The following is a 20,495-nucleotide window of genomic DNA, read 5'->3' on the forward strand; positions in this document are numbered from 1 at the left end:
ATGCATGACAAAAATTGAACTGAATTGAATTCTTCCCCTTTGCTTTATGGGGGAAGAGAACTGGACAGTTGGAATTTAAGACATTCCAGAGGCAGACAATGGACTTTGCCAGGTTTATACAGTACATGTTTACACTAAAACTTCCTAATGTGATTTAAACCAGGTTTTTTTTTTTTTCCCATAATAAAGATATTTTCTATAAAAGTCTTCAACTGTTAGCAATTGTTGCAACTATGTTGCATTTTCAGTGCAGTTCACCCCCCCCATGCCCGGTCAAAACCAGCCACTCATCTAAATAACACTTTCTCTGATGCTGAGATGGAGCTCATCTGGAAAACTCTTGCAGTACTTTCATGACAAAAGCTATCTAAGATTATACTTTACTAAAAAAGCATTTTCCCTCTGGGTTCCTTAGTGGCAATACAGCAAAAGGTGTTCCTTGGGATACAATAAATAAGCATGTGCATGCGTAGATGTGTGTGGATGTGAGATTTCCCCAGCACAGAAACATACAATTGAGGTTACAGCAGTGACAGTTCCATTATAAACCCATTTTCACGTTTGGAGCTTTCTGAGCCATATTATTTTGTCACCAAGGCTTACATTTGGCCCCTAGCTCATGGGTGATTTTTTTTTTTGAGGTTTCAAAAAGTCTATTAATCCATTTTTGAGTTACCAGAGGGTAAAAAAATGCTTTCCCCACCTCTTAGATTCTTGTAGCCCTGTTATGGCATTGATTTTTGCACAGTCGTCTCTGCAGAGTTTAATAGCAATCAGCAGCCTGATGTGCCTTAATGACTTCCTCTGTGCGTTCAAAAAATGGCTAAACTTGACAAGTTGAAACCTTCCAAGGGGCCAGAGCTCACTGAGTAATAGCTCCCAGGCCAGTTTGGGATTATTTTAGTAAAGTAATAACAGAATAAAGACATTAAGATTTCCTTGAGTTTATAAAAACGTTTCAAAAATTAGTTTTGTCTTCACAACAGCCCCTGAGTTTAGAACTATGCATCCACTTCTCAGCTTGTGCACATCAGATTAGACCCACTGCAGTTATTGTAACTGCAGCAGGGAAGGATCTAAAACATTAAGGAAATACAAAGTGGTTGGCCACAACTTCATTTACTTCACTAGAAACATGCTGACAAAAAAATGGCATAGTTAAGTGCAGGATGGGCCCCTTAATGTCAGTGATAGCTACTTCGCACCATATTTTTGTGTAATAGCTGAATGAGAACAGTCCCCTGCAAACATAAGCCTGCACAACACATAAAAAGAACGTGGCATAAGCAAGTTTCTTCTGTGTCAGTCCACCTCATTTATCTAGAGCAGGACGGGCAGAGGACAGCTGCAGTACAGGGAAAGAATCCTGAAGCTGCCAGTGTGATCTTTGTACCAACCACGCCAGCAATTTGCAGATCAGGTTCTTCCTGAGCCAAAAGTCATGTCCTGGTATTTAATGGCTTTCAATCAATTTTTTTCTCACTGGTGTAATCTGGTTTTGAAGCCAAGCAAATAGGTAGTCACCATAACAACTTGACTTCTAATGCTATTTCATGTGTTCTCAGAAAAAAAGGACAGAAAACTCAGAGGTATTTTTTTTTTCTGGGATGAATTTTGATTTCTGCAAATTTTGGCCACAGAATTAGGGGCAAAGAAACATAGGCAGTGAAATCAATATAAATGAACACTTCCATTTCCTTTTGGTTCTATTTTTCTTTTATAAACCTCCCCTTCAGTGGGAGTTTCAGGGCTATGACTGAGAACAGAAACAGCATCAGGAAGTTGTGACTTTAGGAAGAATCTAACATTACCAGCTCTCATTAATTTAGCATGAGTAGCATGAAATTTGGTTGCATTTTTTAAAGCATCAGCTGATGATGATATAATGGTATTGCCAAACTTCTCATTTATGGCAGAGGAAAGCACCCAAAATATACCTGATAAAAAATGAAACAGGAAGCAGTAGTAATTTTTGAGATACAAGGATTTTTATAAAGTTTCGTAATTTTTTTGAGGCCTGACTTATGATGCCCAAAATTTGGAGTGGACGAAATTGAAAAAGGAAACTGCTGTTTTCTACTGAGGAGAGTCTGAATTTTCACATCAGCTGTAGAGAGGAGATAGGGAAGGACAAGGCATTGGGCGGAACAAGCGAATCATAAGCCAGCCTAAAATGTTCTGAAAGGAGGCTAAGAAACAAGGCAGATGACCCAGCACAGTACTTCATGCATTACATGCACTCTAACAAGAGAAAATGGTTGTGGGGTGTTTTTTCGCTTTGTTTATGGTTGGGTTTTTTTAAATTTTATTATTGTTCTAGCAGTACGCATGCCTTTGAATAGTGTGCATTGAAAGGAAAATAATGTCCAAACTGAGAAAAATTCTACAAGAGATACTGGAACCACTAAAGTGCTCATCAAAAAAAGGTTTTCTGGGGCCCAAAATAATTTTTTTCAGTCCAAGCAAAACTGGGGAGAAATCTTGTCATTGGCTTGAAAGGAAGTCAGAATTTCACCCTAGGTACAAGAATGAGGAATTCTCCCCCCACAGCAGACAGAACAGGTCCAAAATCTTTTGTGTCATCTGCTTCCACCCAATAACAGCTTTATAGAAGTAAGTTAAGAATGAATAACTTAACAGCTGCCCAAGGCGGCTCTAAAGTGCTGCTTTCCCCCGCTGCACATGAGAAGACAGCCATTAGTGCTGCTGCTGTGAGGTTCACTGCTCCTTGGGGGACTCTGCATTTGCAGAATGGCCTGGTTTTGTACTGGCAATATGCACACATCTGAAATTGCTTGCATTTGGATGCTGTTTGCTGCACAGTTTTGACTTAGTGCCATGTCTGTTACAGATTCCCCTCATCACGGGTAATGTGTCTCTTGTGAGCATGAGCCCTATTCTTTATTTTTGTTTGGATAACACTTCTCTCAGAATGTCAGAAGATTGCCACATGCATTTTTACATAGCAGTATATTGTTAAAAAAAAATTAACAGCTAGAAGATGAAAAACACAAAACAATGGCAAATTACTACTATACTGTTCTAAATTTCCACCAGCAGTCTCTAAGGGTTTTGCAAACACTAATAAGCACATCCTCAGATATTTGAAAACCAGAGAAATATTATGCTCTCTGAGGAAACAGAGGCACAAAGATGATGATTGACTGTCCAAGATCAAGCAGTAGGAGAGAGTTAGCACTATAAAGAGTCACAGTACCACAGCACCCAATCCTGCACACTTCTTTAAAGATGTTAAAGGAAAGAGAGTTTTGTACACATACAGAATTACTTTGGTCTTTATTTCATCTATTTTTAAGAAGCTCCTACCCATTCCGCCTAAGTATTAAAGTGCAATCCTGATGAATGGCAAAACTTTAACTGGCTTCACTCTGAGTTAACATTTATTCAGCTACAATACTGACCTTTCTTCTGAGAATTTCTAGGGAGCTGTGGAAATGTAGAGTCAGCTCCTCACTCAGCTGATATAAATCACTGGGGTTCTACTAAGTTCAGTAGAATGATCTTTAAATAAATTAGGAATATAGTCCATGAAAAAACAGCTTTCTTTCTTTACATATTTAAATCAAAATTATCTGGTATCTCTCAGATGAAAAAGAGCTAAAGCTGGGATGTTGAAAGGAAGGATTTACTTTGTTTTCTACGCTGAGCATATGGAGACATGCAAAAGCTACCTGGTGATCAGATATTTATTTTCAGAGTACTCAGAGTTTGATTTCAGAGCCTCAGATGAGCTGTGGTTACACCTATGAGCATGTTTTTACTTTGTAATTTCAGGTATGGGGGAGGAATAACTAAGAAACTTGCATGTCATATAGAAGATCACAGGGTGAGAGTGTGCATATGGATAATTTCCATGGAGTAAGTGAGGTGCTTGAAGGTCACACTGCAGTAATTTATGTAGCTGCCTAGTAACACAAGTTTGAAAAAAACCTTCCTGGAAAGCATAAGTTACAGCAGGCAGAGGAACTGCTTAGCTTAGACGCTTTGGCTAAGCTTTTGTTTGAAGACTAAAAGCTGGGAGAAAATGGGTATGTCAGGAGGGCCCTCAATATGCACATCCACGTCTATCTTGCAATTTGCAACTCGCAATCAGTTAGGCAATCCAATTAACTTTTGCTGACAAATTTGGCTAATACAGGATCCCAAATCCTCTACTAGCATTGGTGACTGGTTATGTCACACAGAAGTAGGTCCATACATTGTTTTTACAGGCACTATAGCTTCACCACTTTAGAAACCTTTATAGATAAAGCAGTAGTGTCTTTGCTGCAAACCGATGACATTAGCAAGGTTTATTCTGCAAAAGTACTGACATTAGACAGCTTTATACTAGAATACATGTATCCCCCAGTGCATGCTGATTTTAACTATACACAAACAAAATCCTAATTGAAATCATTAAATTGGTGCAAAAATCAGTGCATGAAGACTAGGCTTAGAAGACAGAGATTAAAATTCCAAGGAGTACACAGGTACAGTTAGAAAAAAAAAGTGTAAAAAATGTGCAGAGTATAAATGTAATAGCCAGTAGAAGGAGTATAATTGGCAAATGTCAGACTGGCTCTGGGAGGTAAGTTTTAAGTTTAGTTTGGGGGAGAGCTATTTGTGTGGGAAAGGATGAACAGCACTGGTTTCTTGAATAATGACTTACTATAATGAGAAGAATGAGAAGCAATTTGGGCACTATTAGCTACACTGCTCAACAGTAATAAGGAGCTTGAAAATTATGTCAGAGAAATGAGATAAAGATGATTATTATACTGTTGGAAGGCCATCATCTAGTGTAGCTGTGGAGAATAAATGAAAATGGAAACCAGTAAGGAACATAATAAGACATACTTATGGTATTTTGTGTTTGAGCTATTAGCAGGTGCAGCTCTACTGGCATCAGTGGGGTTGTCTTCACTTGCTTCACAGCTCAATGTAGTCCTGTATCTATTTTATATATGTACATTTTATAGTCTGTGTGCTATAAGAAAACATTGGAAAACTTTCGAAATGCATTAGAGTATTAGACTATGTGGAGTGGTTAAAATGGGTACCTGATTTAACTGCCTGCCATCTGGAACACAAAGAGATGAACCTAAACTGCCTGCTGTAATGCATGTAAAGAAGTTTTGGATTTAGGCCCAGATATGAATATACAAATAGATGGAGTTTACAGAACTGTGACACAAAGTCCCAGGGGTTTTCTGGGAATGTCAAAAAACACTCAGCAATCAGAACATATGCCTTCCATGTTAATATATCTTATGCCTCTGTCTCCAAAACAGATTATAGAGATGACTTTGAAACATGAAAAAAAAAAAAAAAAAAAAAAAAGTTTTTATTTAAGAGCCACCTTTGCATATTTTTCTACACTTAGCTAAAGCTACTCAAATGAAGCGACAGCCTAGGATTTCTTCTAAGAAGGGCTTTTAGCATGAGGGATGTAAGCCTCTCATTTTGCATCTGGCAAAGTGGTGTGATCACTATGGAAATAGGCAGTGTAGCCTGCATTTCTACATGGTGATCAAGCTAAACCTTTCTAAATTGCTGATCTGCTTTCCTTGTTACAGATGAATACATCAGAAGAAAGTCAGTAGAAGTTGTCTGGCTTAATGACAGATTGGCACAAGAAAGCAAACTTTGATTCTTACTCATGCACTTAGGAACTCGTCTCAAATATTCACTAGTAAGAGCTAAGAGCTGGAGAAGAACTAATAACCTGTTTATGGTGATCTATGAAGTATGAGGCCGAATCTTCTACTGTACTATAAATTACTCTGCAAACATCTGAAAACCACTGTTATAAAAAGCAATTATCAATTTGTGTAGTGCCAGAAATGTATGTCCTACTCATTAGCCCTGCTCAAGTAAGTCTGTTGTTTTAATTGACTTCAGTGTGACTGTTTATGTGAATGAGCAAAACTTCGGCTTTGAGGGAGCATTTCTCAAAGCTCAAGGCAGAATGATCACTCTGGATTGAACAGACCTCTAGTTTTCCCTGTTATCAACTTTCAATTTAATAAGGAGCGTTGTTTAAAAAAAAAAAAAAAAAAAAAAAAAAAAAAAAGGAAAAGCACTATCAGTGTATTTTTTGTATTTTTTTCACAGAATGGCATGGCCCTAGCGCAGGGCTGGGATGTGAGCTCAGTCCTGCCCTATCTCCAGTGGGATGCTCCAATCCCACTCCCACACCACAGCTCTGATGGACTGTGTCTTCATGTAGGGGCACAGAGCAGCCCAGAGCACAAATGTGCAATGGGGCCCCAGGGCTGGGAGCGTAGGGAAGGCATCAACCCAGACTCTCACTCAGCCTGAGGCTCAGCCCGTCTGTATTTAGGGGAACCATGGGATGTGTGGCCACTGCAACTCCACATCAGGGTGCAAGGCAGCAGACAACTGCCCAGTTTCTCCTGAACAACAGCTGCTTATTGTGCTTCTGGGATGTGCATAGTTTCTTCTGGAAGAAATCATCGCATTAAATGGGTGTCTCTTCAACATATGGAGATATTTTCTCAATGGTGCTTTTGAGCCATCTAAATTCTTCATTTTATAGCATTACATAAAATACTTGCAATGAGATTAACCTGCAAGATGAGTCTAAATACGCACAATCTGATCATGTTTAAATAAATAATTATAAGTTCACACAGTTCATAACCATAAGTTCTGCGGATCACAGAGTTTCACAGTACCTTATGCGTGAGAAACAATCAGAAATTCAATTTCTGAGGTTACACTTTTAAAAACCTTTGATATTGCCCATGAAAATCAATTTCCTCTATGGAAGTTTAGGACTTGGGAAGGGGGTTATTCTCACATTTTTGTGAATTCCTACAGAAAAGCAAATGACCTATGCTCCCAAAAAGTTGGCAGGTGACTTATTAAACTTCCCTCAAATCTCCTTCAGGAAGTTCATTAAAAGTCTATTTGGAAATGGCCAGGTGCTTGCTTCCCACAGCGCAAGAGGGAAATCTGTCACCCTGTTTAAAAAATTGTTTGGTTACTCGGGATAAAGAAATAATCATTATACCAAGCTGTGTGGTTTTATGATGGAAAACTGTGGCTTGGTGAGAAAAGTACCAAGGTCAATGCAATGAAAAACCCACAGTGAACTCAGACATGATTTCTGAAGTCAGTGGTGGATAGAGGCCAGGAGAACAAAGTCTTTCCTGTGGTTCACTTGAAAACAATTTTTAAGATTATGGATAAAAATAACTCTCCAGCTTGAGAGAGTTATTAGCTTGAAAAAAATATCATTAGAAAAGATTTTTAAAATGTTTTATAAGGATTGCTAAGGCTGGCAAAATTACCTTGTTTGACACTGGATCCTGTCCTAAAATACTACGGCCAAGTCAACTAACAGGAAAATAGTAGGGCTAAGCCTTTTTCATTCTTTATTCTGCCAAACCACTGCCTCTTGCAATCAGGATTGATTACAAACACCCAATTAAGAGGCATTTGGAACATGATCTGAACACTAATCCTGTCCCTTTTTCTCTTTATACCTAATTATCAGCTTTAAGATGGGTATTAGCACTTTAATTAGTAGATTTACTTTAGGAACTTCTACGTAAACTAAGAGATCTATAACGTAGACATAAATACGTGTATATATGCACAGCTCTAAAGAGGTGCACATAACATATACCAAGCAGTTCGATGTGATAGATAAGCCTAGACATATACATGTGAGTGCATGTATATCTAGTTTTCAGACATAATTTCATTCTTTGGAAATACTACAAAAGAAAATAATTTAATTTGGTTTTGCATTAGCTGTAAAAAGACCTCTATATCATAATTATCAAATTATGATTCAATGTTACAGCTTGCAATAAACTATAATTAAGAAACTAAGAAACTAACAGAAACACATAGGTTTTTGTTTCAATTAGATTAGCACAGGAGAGGAGCGTGGAGAAAGTGCAGTGTGGGGTTGACTGAAAACGTATTGAGAGTTTCATGGAGCTAATTCCAACAACTCTAGGTTTCAATTTAGAAAGGACTTAGACCTTTGTTCTGAATTCGTTTATCTCTGTCCACAGAAAGGATGAAGGATTAGGCTTAACAGAATCCATATTTGACCCTCAAATTTTTCCTGTCTGAAGGGCATCTGGTTGTAGCACATCTAGACAGAATTCTTCTCACAGTTAAGTGTTCAGAGAAACAGAAACATCCATATATGATGGGTTTTATAGTTTTAATGTGCTACTGTACAGAGACCCAAGTGAAGACTTTACTGTGACAGGGGATGCACCCACATACAGAGTGCAGCACTGGGCTCTTCATCCTGCCCCTCAGCCCTGAACACAGGCCAGCACAGACTCTCTAGCTATGACCAGGCAGCTTGGTCATGGATTTCCTAACACCTTTTCCTGAGAAAACTCAAACTCAAACCATTACTCTAAAAAACCGAATTGTTAAACAGTTTGACAAGAGAGACTTTCCACCAGAGTTAACTGCTTGGATAAAAACCAAAGGGATTGTTTCGTTACACTGTATAATCAGAAAAATAATATAATTTCCAACCGTTTTAAACTCTCATTTAGTCCCTACAATAAAATAACAGCATCTTTATCTTTAGATACTAGCATCTGTGTGCGCAAATACATGCAGAATCTTGTGGCAAAGAGCATTATATGCACACTTCCATAAGGCAAAATCTTTAAGTTAAGGAAAAATTTTTGGGGTACAAGAGTTTTCTGCTTCCCTGATCCTGCACATGATCTGGGCTGACTCCTTTCCTTGACAGGAACCTTTCCTGCAGCCTTGTGGAGGGTACCAAACAGCAGTGGTCTCCAAAAGGGCTTTCTGGGTCTAGCTGAGTGCTCCCTGAGAAAGCCTTTCACGTGCTTTATATAAAGCAGAGAAATGCCCTCAAAGTACACCCAGAAACAATAGATACCGCATGGTCTCCAAATCTACTGCAACAACTCATCTCAAACTAAGCCAAAACCACTTGTTTCTTGTTTTAGGAATAGAATAAAGGATGGCTCCCTTCATCCCTTTAATACTTCCAATTAATCTCTTGGTAACCCCAAACAGCTCTTGAGGGACAGATTTTTGAGGGAGACAAAAACGTTAAGATGCCACCTCTCCAATCCAGGTATGGCCTTCTCAGTGTGCTGGTGCCCACATCCCACTCTGGGTCTGACAGAGACATCCAGATCACTGCCCACCTCTGCCCGGGCCGTGCAGTCCATGGTGGGGTGACTCCACACGTGTGGGCTGGGTACATTAGTGAATCCAGTTCAGAGCAAGCAGGGGAGTGTAGGCATCCTTCCAACTGCCCTGAGCAGTGAGCAGGGGGCACTCCCACGTCTCCTGGATACCTTGTCCTGCTGAAATCCACTAAAAGGCCAGTGCTGATGCTTAGCTGATGGGGCCAAGCCAGTCAAGCCATATTTCTGTTGGAAAGTTCAGAGGCCTTGGCTCCCTGCCTTCCACAGCCCTGAACAACTCTGTTCCCGTGCTGCTCTGCTGCTCACACTGCCCTGTCAGCTGCAGGCTCTCTCTGCCTGCCGAGCCCCATGGTCACCAGGCAGAGAGGGAATTGGGAAGCTCTGACTGACATTTGCTATCCAAACAACTGATACAGTCATTAACCATCCTACAGGGCCTGTGCTGAACCCCACAGTGATCAAGAATGATGGGAGACAGCTCTGTGGGAGTGGAGGGCAAAGTTCCCACTGCTTCCATGTGCAGTGGGGCTGCATCAGGCCCAGAACGCCCCTGCCCGAGATGCCCTTGGGGCAGTTTGTGGGAGCAGCTCAGGGCTGTCCAGGCTCCAGGTGCACCTGGGGCAGTAAGGAAACAGTTGCTGGGTGCAGCTGATGGCAGAACCCTTCTGGGTTTGTTCAGGGGTGGTTCTGCAGGTGGGCATCAAGGACATGGGCACTCTTAATCCCATTGGCTCAACCCAAAGGGCTGGAACCGCCCCTGCACAAAAGGAACAAACACAAGGCACAAGGCCTGCACAAAGCAGACCTCGCTTCTTGGAAGAATAGGAACCAGGATTTAGACAAAAGCAAATGAAAGCTTAAACTATGCAGAAACTAAAGAGAGGCTGAGCCATGACTTTGCTTGCTCCTGTTTATTTTACCAGCCTGAGTTTGTTATACCTACAGATTTGTAGCATAAATCCTTTGACATTATTTAGAAATAAAATGGATGGATGAATTTCTAACATCATTAAGGACTAGGGGAGTTATGTGGAGCTATACTTTCCCTCTGTAGGTCTGAATACCTATGCTTTCCTCCTTACCCAAGGATCTGGGGGAGCCATTTTCTTCTATATAAACAAACAGATATTTTTTGCTCTGTATTCTATAAGTGACTGCAATTTCTATACAGCTCTACTCTCATCCATGTTACTAATCCCTAGTAAATGCAATATGAAGAGTAATTATCTGATGCCTCTCCTATAACTTGAATATTTCCAAAATGGGCAATTTTTCCATTCTGAGAGATTTGACAGCATTGTTGTATATAATCCACAAGTGTTAAGCAAGAATGATATTTATTTTCTACATCTGTAAATGATGGCCATTAAAATAATAGTGCTGTGTGGAATATCTATGAAAACCTTGTAAAACAATATAGTCAAGTCTGACAACAAAGTTAATAATTTGTCAGTAAGGAAACTGTTGGACTTTCTCTACCCAACCCTCCACCTTTCTTAAGCCCTTTTCTTCTGAAGCTTCACATTCATTTTCTTAATGTTTTTAACCTAGTGTCTGTGAAATTTTTATTGCTCCCTAGATAATGACATCTGATCTGAATGTAACCACACACCTCTTTGCTCAGCAACATTTGTCACAAACCATTATAAATTATCATGCTGATAGTGTGCATTGCTGGGAAACCGGAAAAGTTCCATAAATTCAAAGTACTGTATCAGTGACATTCTTGTTTATTATCTAGGTATAAAGTTTTACTAGATTCAAGATGGCTACATTTACACAGTAGGATACTTCAGCAACACGAGACTTGTACAGCTTGCGCTAAGTGCTGAAAAGCATTTACCACATGCAACAAATAGTGGAGCATTTTAACTAATATGTGGCCATATGTTTTGTCTCTTCTATTCATTTTAACTGTGTTCCTGACTCCACGAATGCATGCTTATTATTTGGACTTGCTTGAGAAAAGGCAAAATGGCAAACAAAACCCACTTTTCTCTTAAAGTGCAACCATAATTTCTGTTTCTTGGCTTCCTGAAGAGGAGGCATAACACTCATTAGAGTTAAAAGTTAAAAAGAAACTGTGAATTTTTTCATTATATACGTCCTTGATAACAATCTGTGGTCAACATGTTTGTGTACTTCCTGTCAAAACCCAGCAGTTCATAATGCTGGTACAGTAGTCCTGTCTAGTAGATTCTTTATTAGATGAACCTAGCTTGTGTGAACATATTTTTAATTATTTGCGTCATTTACTCTTCAAAACTGTGAAAGTTGAGTCCTTTGGAATGCCTCCAGAGAAAAAGGAATTTTCACCATGTTTACTTGAAATTTAAAACAACTCAAATGATTCTGATTGTCAGAAAAACATACATACATGAATTTTATTAGTAGTCATTTGAGAAATACTTATTCATTAAAGCACAGCATAATAAGTAGGTAAATCAAGGGCATATTCCTAAATTAATTCCAAACCCTAACATACAAAGAGACTAACTGGGAACAGCTTCAGTAACAGCTAATGCTTAAATGCGCTGCTTTTGATTCTCCTCAGAGAATCAACCTTTCACCAGTTTTACATTTCAATACATCTAGGCCTCTATATAGAGCAATATTTTTAAAGTTAGGTAAAGCCTCTTGATTTTCTTGTTGGCACTATGGATTAAGAAGGTAACCTTTTCAAAGTCAAAGTGTTCCTCCTCCCCGGGCTCAGGGGGTCCCTGTTATTAAAGTTGTTCTCAATGCTAACTAAGGTCCGAGTTGCAATGAACAGCATTATAAAGAGGATTTTGGGAGCCAGGCCAGCAAGCTAATCTTCTCTAGTCTACTCTAATTGTATGGGACATTTTTTGTTCCCAGACATGAATTCCCTTATCTCTCATTTTCTATCTGCATTTCATATTTAAGTGGTTATTAATTTCCAGTGCTAAACCTTTCAATAAACTAGAGTATAACCTAAATTACACATTTCTAGATTGCAGACTAAGTTTCTAATAATCTAAGAATATTACAAAAGCAAAATGTACTTAGCTGGAAAACAAAAAAATCTTGTGATATGTTTATTTCAATTATCGCCTATAATCTGTTGTATTCAATATTCAGTATACGGAATGTGAATTTTGTAAGTAGATGCTGAAATTTCAGACCACAGAGACTGTTGACAAATTCCTGTTGCTGAAATAATTGTTCTGGTCCTAAGACTTTGGGGGTTTTTTGTACAAATACAATTCCTCTCAAGTTAAAAAGAGCCATTTTCAATATAAATGAAGGAGCAGCTGAGTAATTTAGCATAGCCTAGAAAATTAGCTTTTCAGCACAGACAAAATAATGGTAAAGTCATCACCATCGTACACTGCAAAGACAATGCAAACAACCCTGTTGAGAGACTTCCTTCCACCCACTACCATCTCATTACTGCTTTGGGCTCCATTTCAGGGACAGAAATAATGCAGCGGGGAGAGTGGACAATGAACACTGAGAAGGAAGCAACAGAGGGAGGGAGTCAATCCTTTCCCTGGACCCAGTTCAGCTCAGTCTAGCACTGTTTAGCACAACACTGTGCCACAAAGATTACTTGTTCTTCAAATAATTGTATGCTGTACACCATTTTACTGCTGCCAAGGACCATGTTGGTTTTACAGAGTTGGAAAAACATGCATTCTAGCAAGGGAGGAAAAAGGATTTGACACTGAAATATGCTTGATTTAATCTCCTAATTTCTCTCTACGAGCCAAAGAGTGACATATATTTTAAAGCATTAGCAGTTTTCCACAGAATGAAAGCAAAACCTGTATCAAGAAGACACAGAGAAGTGAACCATTGCCTGAGTACAAGACATTAAAAATTAAAGAATGGGAAGTCAGCGTGTGAACATATGGTGTGAATACGAGCTGCAGCTCCAACACCACAGTAAAGACTCATTCTCGCAAAGTTTAGTTTTATGAGCACAGGGTTTTCCTGCATTATCACTCAACTATGGCACTGAAATGCTGATCTATAAGTGATTATAAAATACCACAAAAAAGCAACTAAGCGCCACAGTGCATCATTAAAGACTTCATTTTAAGAGAAAACAATAATTGTGATCTAAGTAATCAATTTATTACATCATAGGACAAAGACATGCATGGTAAAAAATTAAGTGCTTGAATACAGTTGCTCTCTTTCCATAAGTCCAACACTCTCATCTCATGGTCTATCATAACCACTCCTGATAAACTGAGCATCATTTTATGGGACCAAATCCTGTATACTCCCACGAAATACCAAACACCACTGGCTATTGAGTTTAATCTTTCTGACATGCAGAGGAAATCTTGACTGGTAGCATTAATGAACAGCAACTCTCTTGCAGTTATCAGTGGGGGATTAAAAATTATGATACACAAGAAATATTTAAATAACTATGATAATACAGAAATATTTAAATAATGAACAACTAAAATATTTTCTTCATGCAACAAACACGCTGATTTCAGAGGGCATGTTGGAGAGGGGAATGATCTGACCATATGTTGCCTTGTGCAAGCTGTGAGATTGAGTGATTTGGGGGAAAGTGGAGAACAGCTTTTGGGAGGTTCCAATTCTCCTTCTCACTTTTGGAACGGGTGGTCAAAGGGAATGTGAGGACAGGGGACAAAGGGAGCCTCAGCTCCCTCCTTCCTCCTCTCAGGGCACTACAGGAGAGCAGGAGTTGGCGAAAGAAAAGCTACTGGCTATAAATCAGCAGCAAAGGGAGAAAGAAGGAAATATGACTATCAGTTCTCTAGTCCACCGCCCCTTGAAGGGTGAGGCAAATGCCCGACTAACTCTGCGTTAAGAAGATTAGGCAATTTATAAATGGCCTGTCTCTTCTATGGGCTGTTTGTAGTCGTGGGGGTACAAAAGGAAAAGGAACTCCTTTTCTAAACTAAAACTCCTTCAAGAGACTTACAAAAGCAAGCGGCCCAGCAAACGGGGCTTCACCACAACCGCATCCCCACTCCGCGCATCACCACCGCCACCCGCTCGCAGCGCACCGGGCGGGCGCAGCCCAGACGTGGCTTTCAGACCTCAGAGAGCCGCAAAGACATTTTTAGCGGGCACACACACACAGACATACACACACACACAGACATACACACACACACACACAGACATACACACACACACACGCGAGACACACACAGACACCCCGCCCCGCCCCCGCCCGGCCCGGCGCTGCCCGCGGCGCTGCCCGCGGCGGCCGGCAGGTGTCGCCCTGGCGCTCCGCAGAGCCGGGCGCGCTCACTCACTTGCAGTCGCGGTCCTCCAGGTCGAAGTGCGGGTTGAAGTTGATCATGATGCGCTGGTAGGGCTCCGGCGCCTGGATCAGCCACTCGCACTTCTGGCTGGGGTGGTAGGACTGCGGGTAGCCGGGAGACGTCAGGTACCCGGGGCTTAAAATTTTGATCGTGTCGCCACACTTGTCTGCGGGGGAAGCAAACACGTGGGTTGGTCTCATTGTCCCCGGCAAGTATCCGAGCAGCAGCGGACCCGGCAGACTGCCGTGGGAATGCTGCGGGGCCGCAGCCTTCTTCAGGCTAACTTAGCATCCTTCTGCTTTTCAAGGTATCCGTGCTACTCTCTACCGGAGGGAAGAGGACTCGCTCTCCATCCCCCATTCCTTAAATCCGGTGGCTGGACAGGCAGCAGGTAGCAGAAGGCACCCCATTTCTAAACAGTATCCTTTTAAAAAGCCACTCCAACAGTGCCCTTTACAGTGTTAAGACCTTACACCCTCATAACAGCGTCAATGTTGGCTAAGAAGGGTTCCTGGGACACGATTAAGTCCAAAAACTATACTCTTCATAAGTACAAAGTTTTAAGACAAGCTGGGAGGAGATGTTAAGGTATGCCATTTGACCCCCTGCCCAGATATGGGATAAGTCTGGTCCTGTGTCACTGACCACTGGGATTGTATTGGTGGATCCAAGCTCATTCACAGGAGACCCTGCCTTTGTTTTATCAGTCCATAAATCTAGGCAGGTTGAAACTATCTGTGCTCCTCAAACCCAGGGTAGAAGAGAACAAAGTAGCTCTAGTGAAGCAGAAATCATCCGCTATTTACTCTTTCAAGGAAGTTTGTTCATGCTTGGAGACCGCATCAAAGTAATGGAGCAGAACAGCCTCCCTTCCTCTTCCCTTCATTCCTTCCTCCCCTGAGCAACAACAAAGATTTACTTCTAATAGCAAAATAGTTGCAAAAGTTTCTAGAATCACAAAGAGTGACTGTGAAATGTGGTATGCTGCATCTTGCTCCTTTGGTCAGCGTTATCAGGGATGCATTTTAAGGTTTATAGGAAAAATAAAAAGGAACAAAAAAATCCAACCTACACAGTCACTCACTTCACTGTCCAGTGCAGGTTTGTGTTATCACTTTTTTTTTCTACTATGGATTTCTTTCTGTGGACCTTCAGGTAGGAAAAACTTTCTCAAAGTGTTAGATGTTTCACTTTGAGCAATAAAACATGAGAATAAACCATGGACAGGAAGAATGTCCCCACTAAAGCGAGACTATATATCACTACATCTCAATAATGGTATATACAGGCTGCAGTGCTCTATCTAATACATTCCCTGTGAAAGCAAAATGGCAATCCTTGCTCTCAGCATGAATTTATAAATATACAGGATTTTCTTGTAGGAAAAACAGGTCAAATGGAAATGAATGAGGAAGTGCACATCAAAAATGCATAAAGAAACACTCTTTATAGAAATTATTTGCCATAAATTAGGAGGAAAGGGGTTGATAGCTACTCAGATGTATGGTCAAACCCCCCAGATACTAAGCACATTGCTGGGAAAGGCTATCTTATTATATTTCCGCTGTGCCTTTGCAAAACAGGCTGTTTTCCTCTGACCAGAACAAAAGGCATTGCTGCTCAAAGCTCAAAAGCTGTCACTGGTGATCTTGCTAATCCTCTGTCTGGGGCTCTCAGGGAATCTTGCCTTTTCCTCCCTGTGTAAGCATACTCGGAAAGTGATCTTGTCTCATTAAGCCCACTCCAGCCCTGCAAACAACATGGCAGAGTCTGGCATCTGTTAAATGCCTGAAATAAAGCAGTGCTGCTTCTAGCCACTTGACAGAGTCACTTCAGAGGATGCTGAGGTGGACTCACTACCACCAGCACTCCTTAATCTGTGACTTCTGGGAAAGTGACAGTGTATTAAGATAATGCGGTCTGCTAGACTCCTTGGCTCTGTGCAATCTCTCTCACACTTGATTAGGAAGAGCAGTTTCTAATGACTTTGGACCATTAGTTCCAAATAAGGTTAATGAATTAATTTAGTGGATGCTAATACTGCATGTAGGTGAAGGTGGCATTAGTAGGTCTGGTAGGTTATAAAGGAGGTTAATGGCCTTGGTGACTCCAGCAGGACCACCACATTAACCACTCGTGGTGGAGGCTTCTGCCCAGCAACTCACTCTCCTCCCCTTCCTTTAACAGGGAGAAATGATCAACAAGAGCACGGGGGTGGCCGCCTTCTGTCCCTCGGAGGTAGAGGGTGGCAGTATGGGTCTATGTGGGAAGCAGCTGCCCACACCCCGAGCTGGGCTGGGGGGATGAGCAGAGTGCACCTCTCAGAGCATCCCCAACACCAGGCATGGTGCACCCCTCTAGCACCTTTGCTCCTGTGCTACAGCACTGGTGGAGGAAGCTCATGCTGTTTAAACTAAGCACCCTCCTCAAAACATACTGGGAAAGAGATTAACTTCCATCATAAAACATGCGATTTTAATACTCTTGCTTGACACTCCACTTGCGGTCCCTTATTAAAACAATATACTAGTTTAAGTGGAGGATGCTCTCTTCTTTTAATTGCTTTGATTGAAAACCCAGTCAGGCAAAAGTAAATATTTGATAATTAGTTAATAATAATTGCTCAGGATTTGTCAGGAAAGGAAGACTCACATGAGCTGTTTCATGTGCAACAGCTAAACGTTAAGCAGTCCCACAATTAGACCATCTTTAAAAATGCATCATGCAGTGAAATATTCACAGTGCCCTGGCATTGTTCGGGGAAGGAGGAACACGCTGCTTTTAATTAGTTGTGTTTTCAAGGGCTGCCTGACAGTAAACTACCCACACCACTCATTTTTTATGGGATTTCTCCTCTTGGAAGGGAGTCTCGAGCCTTCACAGAGAAGGCTCAGCTCCCCTCTTGGCACAGTGTAAGTTGCACGTAAACTGCAGACTTGGGAAAGGGGTACTCTAGAGAGTTCTCCCTGTGAAGACTATTCGCAGGTACACACACAGCTAGTAGGAGGCACGATCTAAAATTTTACGCTTTGGAAAACAGAAAGGGCGGGTGGGGAAGAGAGCCTTCCCTTTAAAGTGTTCATTATCTTTCAGATATCAAAAGAGAGACGTTTAATTGCCTATGGGACGGGACGTTATTAAGATAATTGGCTGTCCTGATCTAGTGAGAATGAGCAGCCTGCTTTATACAATAACCCGAAAGAGCAGAATATAAAGTCGGAAGGCAATGTCAGGGCGGCCGATTCTCAGGCGAGGACTGCGCCGCATCCCTCCTCCGGCAGAAAGTTCCCCCCAGCCGGGTTTATGTCGCTGGCGATCCCACGGCCCGCCGGGCCCCACCGCCCGCCCCCCCGGGAGCCCGGCCCCGCAGCTGCCCACGCTGAGACCGACGTCCCCCGTGACACTCACCGCTCCGCAGAGCCCTGGCGAGGGTGAAGGTGAGGGCTGCACAGTGCAGGAGAAGTCCCCAATCCATTTTCCCTTCCGACAGCAGGGAAAGGAGGAAAAAAATAAAAATGCCCTCCAAGCACAACTCTTCCTTAAATTCTCCAGCCGAAATGAGGAGCAGAAAGCACGGTCCGCAGGGGCAGTCTCGGGGGCAGAAGGAGGCTGGCTTCTCTCTGTGCCTCAAGCCGCCCGCATCCTGTCATTTAGCTCCGGCTCCCTCTCCCTTTCCCCACACTTGTTCCTTCTCCAGGCGCCGCTGCCCCTGCCATCCCCAGCGAGACTAGAAAGCCAAATGAAAACGAGGGGGAAAAAATAACAAAAACAAAACCCAACAAACACACAAACAAGACAGACAAAAAATACTGGCGGCTGCCGGCACTTCGGGAGCGCTCTGCTGGGCGCGGGTGCTCTGCGGAGGGGAGATAAGGAAGGGAAAGCGGCCGTGAGCGGGGACCAGCCGGGCGCCGGAGTTTGGCAAACTGCGACCCCCCTGCCTGCCCCGCTCTCCAGCGGCCGCGGCTCCCGCGGGGCCGGAGCCCTGGAGCGGCGGGGCGGCGGTGCCCGGCGGTGCCCCGCACTCACCTGCCCCGGCGGGAGGCGAGCGAGCGAGCGCGCTGCCGCCGCAGGGACTCCCGGCCGGCCGGGGAAGTGGGAAGCGCCCGGGCGGCTCCTGCTCGCAGCCTGAGGAAGAGGAGCGCAACTCAGCGGCAATAAGAGAGGCCGAGGAGCTGCCGTCTCCCAAGCCCCAGTCCCCTCCCCCTCCCCGCCCTCCTCCTTCTCCCCCCTCCTCCTCCTCCTCCTCCTCAGCCCCCCAAGACATCGGCAGCGCGGAAGAACGAACAAACAAACACGGCAAGCCCCAGCTCTGGCACTCAGCCGAGGCGGGGACTGGCGAGGGGGAACGCGAGGGGCGGGGGGGCGGGAGGCGGCGGCCCCCGCCGCGGCAGGTAGAGCCGATGCGGGCGGCGGCACCACCTGCGCCCGCCGCCCCGCGGGTTCCTGCGCGGCCCCGCGCAGCCCTGCCCGGCCCTGCCCTGCCGTGTCCTGCCCGCCCGCCCCCGTCGCCCCGGCCGCACACGCAGACACGCAGACACACACCACACACACGCATCCGTGCCCACCTCCCGGCTCGCTCGCCTCGGGTACCCCGTGGGAACCCTGCCCCATCCCTTCCCGGGCCATCCCCTCAGTCACTTTTCCCTCCTCCGCCACCTTCCCCTCCCCTCCCCTCCCCCCTCCTTCCCCCAACACTCTCTTTTTGTTTCGTGAGAGAGTGCGTGTCCATCGGAGTCCCTACCGAGGGACACCACCAGAGTCCTCGTGGGACACCACCGTCCCTTCTTGTCCTAGGGGAGGCTGTCTGTGCTGATGTGGGGTGAGCTGCCAGGAGCCCCTGTCGGAGTACCCCCAGGTGTCAGGCTCATCTGGCCACTGCATATCTGCATCTCGCGGGGAGGCCTCCCTGTATCCCCGCCCTTCCGACCCTCTTCCACCTCCCTTCTCACCCACTCTTGCTGTCATTCGCGTCTCTCTCAGCTCCTGTTGCAGCTTTGCCCCCCTCTGTCTGTCTCTCATGAAGCCTCTCGAGGGGCTGAGGAGCTGCTGGGGTCCCCCAGGGCCGGCTCTGCTCCCGAAGGAGGCTGTGCAGCATGAAATCCCCACTGGGGAGTGTGTGTCTCCTCCTGAGCATTCTCCCCACCACCCACCGCTGGCACCAGAGAACTGGAACAAGGTGGGGACATACCAGGCTCTGAATCCTGCTGCTTTGGCTGCACGGTCTGGTGCTCACCAGCTATGGGCCCTGTCTCTTCCTTGCCCTATTGCCCTGCCTTTCAGGCTGTCCCTGCACCTGGGGTGTGATCACCTTGCTGAGCACGACTGCTTCTTTTATGTGGAGTTCTTTGCACACCCTCTATGTGAAGGCAATCCAGTCGCTGGGGCAGGGGTTACAGGAGGAGCTCCAAGGCTGAAAGCTGAAACATGGTGTTAAATGGTCCCCAAAGATGGGTCTGTGCTAGGAAAATGACCTGCAGCCAGTGGTGGATGTCAGCCACTCTCATCTCCCAGGGCACTTTGAAAACAATTTGTTACCGGTGCACAGTCAAGGCAAACTGTTAATGCTTCATCGGGAAAAAGCCCTGGTAGAAGACGCATTCCATAAGGAGTTTTTCTGAAGGATGCAGTGGGAAAAGAGCTGGGCTTTACTGAGGACAGGGTCATCCTCCAAGTGTAGCCATGGCAATAAACCCCTGTTCCACCCTGAAGATATAGCCATATTTGAAATAGTTTTCAAACATAGTTGTCAGTCTGCAACCACACAGATTAACTACAAACATTTTACATCTGTGTACAGAAACCATATAGAAATCCAGTCTCCTCCATCCCTTTGTCTCTAGCCCTGAGTCTGAGATTTCTACTCTCATTCTCCCTTGCTGCCCTTTTGAAGCCCTGAATTTAAGGTCAGCTGAAGTCTGGAGATTAGGTCTGTGGGAAATCTGTCTGTTGGCTTCATACTACACACTTTCTCACCACTACTTTCTGAGTTTTTTTCAAGACATTCCCTTTCTCTCCCATG

General features: G+C 43.7%; 2 protein-coding genes across 2 annotated transcripts in view; one reads left to right on the plus strand and one right to left on the minus strand.

Annotated features, from left to right (window-relative positions):
* NRP1 (neuropilin 1) overlaps window positions 1–18,119 on the minus strand; it is a 113,278-nt gene extending 95,159 nt beyond the window's left edge. The window contains 2 exon segments of the mRNA XM_066200096.1: window positions 14,465–14,639; window positions 17,882–18,119. Of these exon segments, the coding sequence (XP_066056193.1) occupies window positions 14,465–14,639; window positions 17,882–17,948 (242 nt within the window). The 5' untranslated portion in view covers window positions 17,949–18,119.
* Window positions 18,031–19,299, plus strand: LOC136294492 (uncharacterized). The gene is made up of 2 exons (XM_066192294.1): window positions 18,031–18,049; window positions 18,431–19,299. The coding sequence occupies exons 1-2, from the start codon at window positions 18,031–18,033 to the stop codon at window positions 19,297–19,299; spliced, it is 888 nt and encodes a 295-aa protein (XP_066048391.1).
* The last annotated feature ends 1,196 nt before the right edge of the window (window positions 19,300–20,495 follow it).

Source organism: Chamaea fasciata, unplaced genomic scaffold, assembly GCF_029207755.1.
Source record: "Chamaea fasciata isolate MVZ Bird 193981 ecotype frontalis unplaced genomic scaffold, bChaFas1.0.hap1 SCAF_1, whole genome shotgun sequence".
Lineage (NCBI taxonomy): Eukaryota > Metazoa > Chordata > Aves > Passeriformes > Sylviidae > Chamaea > Chamaea fasciata.